Here is a 4,384-nt window from a genome sequence, read left to right as displayed (position 1 = left end):
GAGCCACCCCGGCGCCCCCATCATTTGATTTTATAGCTAGTCTTGTGTGTCCTGTTCTTTACCTGAGGCTACTGTGTATTGACTGTCTAGCAGGTTTTTAAATCACTATTTTTGTTTGTTTTCTTGCAATAAGAATTTCAAATGATACAAAAATCAGGAAAAGTAGAGAGTATTCTGTGTAAAGTAGATTTCCCTTGTTCTTGTTCTGCACCCGCCTGGTTCCCTCCCCAGTGGCCAAGGCCGTGTCTCAGTTTTTCGTGGCCGTAATAACATGGTGTAACAACCGTAAAACTTGGCGGCCTGCAGCAATACACATTTATTTAGCACAAGAATCCGTGGGGTGCAGCTGATTGGGCAGGGCTTACCCGCGTATCTACAGCGAGCTGGGGGGCCGCCGAGCGGCTCGGCAGACGCGTCCAGGCTCACACGTCTGGGGGCCAGCTGCCTGTCAGCTGAGCCGGGAGTGTCCATGTGCCTCTGTCATGGGGGGGGGTCCTCCTCCTCACGGTCGTGGAGAGCAAGCCCGGGGGCTGTGTCACACAAGTTCCTCCCAAACCTTTGTTTGTGTCGCACTTGCTGATGGCACAGTGGCCAGATCCAGTCACGTGGTTGAGCACAGACTCCCAGTGGGAAGGCGCTGGAAAGAGTGAGGAGGCCGGGCGGTTACGTGCCACGTGCTTTTCTCCAGATTCTGGACAAAGGTAAGTAAAAGCCTAGATGTACTTTCATGAGCACAAACGGTAGCACGATGCTCGTTGTTCCCGTGCTTTGCTTTTTCTCCCGGCACTTCTTCGCTCCCATGAATACATAATGCTTTATCGTCAGGTGTGTGCTCTTCAAGAAGAACAGGCCAGGGAGCCTTGAATCCGCTCCCCTTGCCCGGGCTGGGGCGACCTTCTGAGCAGGATGGCTTCGGCGGAGGAGCAGCCCGGACTTAGGGCCGTGAAGGTGGAGGAGGACCGTGCCTGGGACCAGGAGACCTTCCTGCGAGAGAGCGGCATTTCTACTCAGGAGGCCTCCCGCCAACTTTTCAGGCACTTTTGCTACCAAGAGTCCCCCGGGCCCCGCGAGGCGCTGCGCCGGCTCCGCGAGCTGTGCCGCCAGTGGCTGCGGCCCGAGACGCACAGCAAGGAGCAGATCCTGGAGCTGCTGGTGCTGGAGCAGTTCCTGACCGTCCTGCCCGCGGAGCTCCAGGCCTGGGTGCGGGGACAGCACCCGGAGAGCGGGGACGAGGTGGTGACGGCGCTGGAGGGTCTGGAGAGGGAGTCCAGTGAGCCCGAGAACCAGGTGAGAGTAGGAAGATGGGCTCCCAGACGCCGCGTACCGAGTGACCCGGGCCAGCTGGCTGCAGCCAGTTCTCAGTTGCTGTGTAACAAACTACCCCCAAGCGTGATGGCTTAAACAACCCCAGCACTACCTCACGGGCCCTGTGCGTCAGGACCTAGGGAGCTGCTTAGGAGGGTCTCTCACGGGGTTGCAGTGAAGATTCGTTTTCTTAACTCGGATTGTCTTTTTACCAGTCCTCTGAGGCTGGGGTGATCTAACCCACTCTCCTGAGGTGGAGAGGGAAACTGAGGCACAGAGCAACAGGGCCTTACAGTGAGTCAGGGCCACAGGCCCCCCATTAATCCCGCCACCCAGAACCCAGACTCGGTGAGGCGAGGTGTAGCGCCGGGGTCGCCGGAGTGGGTGGCCGCAGGGCTGGGGCCTATTCCAGCCCCGTGCACAGGGGAGCCCCCTTCCGGCTTGCCTGGGGCTGGTGGATCCACTTCTGAGACTGCTCCCCCCGTGGGTGCTGGTGGGCGCCCCAGTTCCTCACTGGTGTTGGCCGGAGGGCTTAGTTCTTTGCCGCGTGGGTTTCTGCCTCGGCTGAGTGTCCTCACGCGTCGGCTGTCTTCCCTGAGAGAGAGACAGACAGACAGACAGACAGACAAAAAAGGAGCATGAGGATAGAGCCACAGTGCTTTGTATGACTTAGTCTCAGCAGAAGTTGTAGACCATTGCTTCTGAGTCACTAAGTACAGCTCACTCTCAAGGGGAGGGAATCGGGCAGGAGTAGCGATTGAACTCTGGGCCTGTCCCCATGCCGTCCCTCTACACGATGTTTCGGACGGTTCCTTCCATAGTATATTAGCCTGGGCTCCCGTGTCCCTCTCTTATGAACCCAAATATACCTACCTGCCTCCAGGCCCCGGACGATGCCCCTGGCCATTCAGAAGTGCTGTCAGAGGATGGGGTGCATGTGAAGGCCAAGCAGGAATCAAGAGCCATCCAGCTTCAGGCCACGGTGACACAGCTCCAGTGTGAATCTCTTGGTCCCCACAAATTTGGGGAACAAGGTAAGGACTTTGATGGGTCCACCTGGGATCTCTGGTGGCCCTGTGTAGGGTAGCAGTTAAGACCGTGGACTCTGGGGTCAGAGTGCCTGTGTTGTGACTTAAGCACGGCCACTTAGCAGCTCTGTGACATTGGGCAGGCCAGGTGGCCATCCGGCACCTTTGGTTGACGCATCCGTGGGATGGAAATAAATCATCACGGTCCCAGAGCCGTTTGGGGATTTGCTGAGTTAACGTGTGTGAAAGAGGTGGAACGGCGCCTGCTTACACACCTCCTTCCGGGAGCCTCGCCCTCTCCGGGGCCCCTGCAGCCATCCCAGCAGTGCTCCTGACCCCGCTCTGGCCTCAGGTTCCTCCGGAGCCCTTGTCTTCCTCACTCTTAGAACGCGGTGCTTGGACAGGATCTTCCGATGCCCCGTCCCGTGGCTGTGCTGCCCCTAAAGGACGGAGACGTGACGTTGTCCGCGCACTTCCCGTTCCAGGTGCCGACGTCGTACCAGAAAGCCAGGAGTCGGCCGTGCGGCAAGAAGGTTTGAAGGAAATGGAACGTTTTGGAAACAGCCGGCTCCAGAGAGACGCTCCCCCGGACTCCCAGTGCCGGGAAGCTTGGAAGCGGGAGAGCAGGGCGGGAAAGCCGAGGGGACGCGCCGCCGGAGAGCGACCGCACAGGTGCAGCGAGTGCGGGAAAGGCTTCGCCCAGAGCTCGGTCCTCACCCAGCACCGGAGAACCCACACCGGGGAGAAGCCCTACGAGTGCGCCGAGTGCGGGAGAGCCTTCAGCCAGCGCTCCGGCCTGGTCGAGCATCAGCGGAGCCACAGCGGGGAGAAGCCCTACGTGTGCGACGAGTGCGGGAGAGCCTTCAGTGCCAGCAACGGCCTCACCAGACACAGGAGGATCCACACGGGGGAGAAGCCCTACGGCTGCGAGGAGTGCGGGAGAGCCTTCCGCCTGAGCTCGTACCTCGTCCAGCACCAGAGGATCCACACGGGGGAGAAGCGCTACCGCTGTGGCGAGTGCGGGAAGGCCTTCAGCCAGAACGCGGGGCTCTTCCAGCACCTCCGCGTCCACACGGGGGAGAAGCCCTTCCGGTGCGGCCAGTGCGGCAAGCGCTTTAGCCGGCGGACCCTGCTGGGCAAGCACCGGAGGAGCCACACTGGGGAGAGACCGTACACGTGTGACGAGTGCGGGAAGGCCTTCGGCCACCACTGCAACCTCATCAGGCATTTTAGAATCCACACCACGGCCCAACCGGACTAATTCCCCGGACCCCCAGACTCCTAGATGGGGCCGTCTTGGAGAGCCGGCTTTTCACGTGGCTCATTTGGTTTCGGCCAAATTTACGGCGCTCCGGAACGAGTAGCTCGTCTGCAGACTCGGTGCCGGGGTCTCCTGGTGAACGGCCGTGGTTGTGGGCGGTTCCGGGCACCCGCCTTCTTCCCGATCCTTTGGTTCGTTTCTAATGATTTCCCTCAAGAGAGACCGAAATCACCTGGAAATAAATTGCTGCGGAGGGGCTGTTCTCGGGTGATACTGAATACTGAACAACTCTGAAAAACTGGTTTCTGTGTATGTGTATACGTTTTAAAGATTGGGTAAATCCAGGAGCGCCGGGGGCCTCAGTATACTCTTTAAAGATTAGGTAAATCCAGGGGTGCCTGGGTGGCTCAGTCGGTTAAGCATGTGACTTCGGCTCAGGTCACGATCTCACGGTTGGTGGGTTCGAGCCCCGCGTCGGGCTCTGTGCTGTCAGTTCAGAGCCTGGAGCCTGCTTCGGATCCTGTGTCTCCCTCTCTCTCGGTTCCTCCCCCACTCATGTTCTGTCTCTCTCTGTCTCTCAAAAAATGAATAAACATTAAAAAAAAATGTAAAGATTGGGTAAATTCAAAGAATATTAAGACGAGGTGCTTCCCCCCCCCCCCCCGTAAAAGTTACACTTTATACACACCTAAGGGTTGGGAATGAGAATCAGTGGCGTGGTCTCCCGGAGGAATGTGGTGGACGACCATCAGAGGGGGTGGTGTACTCTCTAAGCAGCGTTGTCCGTGGC

The 4,384-nt window shown here is 58.6% G+C and overlaps 1 protein-coding gene across 2 annotated transcripts; it reads left to right on the top strand.

The window, feature by feature from the left end:
* On the top strand, nucleotides 1-4,034 carry ZSCAN31 (zinc finger and SCAN domain containing 31). 2 transcript variants are annotated; one of them, XM_047102033.1, is made up of 4 exons: nucleotides 1-701; nucleotides 826-1,287; nucleotides 2,189-2,339; nucleotides 2,819-4,034. In XM_047102033.1, the coding sequence occupies exons 2-4, from the start codon at nucleotides 907-909 to the stop codon at nucleotides 3,592-3,594; spliced, it is 1,308 nt and encodes a 435-aa protein (XP_046957989.1). In that variant the 5' UTR covers nucleotides 1-701; nucleotides 826-906; the 3' UTR covers nucleotides 3,595-4,034. The 2 variants fall into 2 exon arrangements, with proteins under 2 accessions (XP_046957989.1, XP_046957990.1); XM_047102034.1 differs by lacking the exon at nucleotides 1-701 and having other exon boundaries at nucleotides 732-1,287.
* Nucleotides 4,035-4,384: the final 350 nt, after the last annotated feature.

Source organism: Lynx rufus, unplaced genomic scaffold (assembly GCF_022079265.1).
Source record: "Lynx rufus isolate CCGP_SWC_20201006 ecotype Redwood Valley unplaced genomic scaffold, mLynRuf1.p SCAF_6, whole genome shotgun sequence".
NCBI lineage: Eukaryota > Metazoa > Chordata > Mammalia > Carnivora > Felidae > Lynx > Lynx rufus.
Note: the sequence above shows the minus strand (reverse complement) of the source record. Positions and strands in the feature narration are given on the sequence as shown.

Excerpts from the sequence above, each read along its gene's own strand:
- ZSCAN31 (XM_047102033.1), top strand. The coding sequence starts at position 907 with ATGGCTTCGGCGGAGGAGCAGCCCGGACTTAGGGCCGTGAAGGTGGAG. Across the intron at positions 1,288-2,188 it reads CCAGTGAGCCCGAGAACCAG|GCCCCGGACGATGCCCCTGG; the intron begins GTGAGAGTAGGA and ends ACCTGCCTCCAG. Across the intron at positions 2,340-2,818 it reads CCACAAATTTGGGGAACAAG|GTGCCGACGTCGTACCAGAA; the intron begins GTAAGGACTTTG and ends TTCCCGTTCCAG.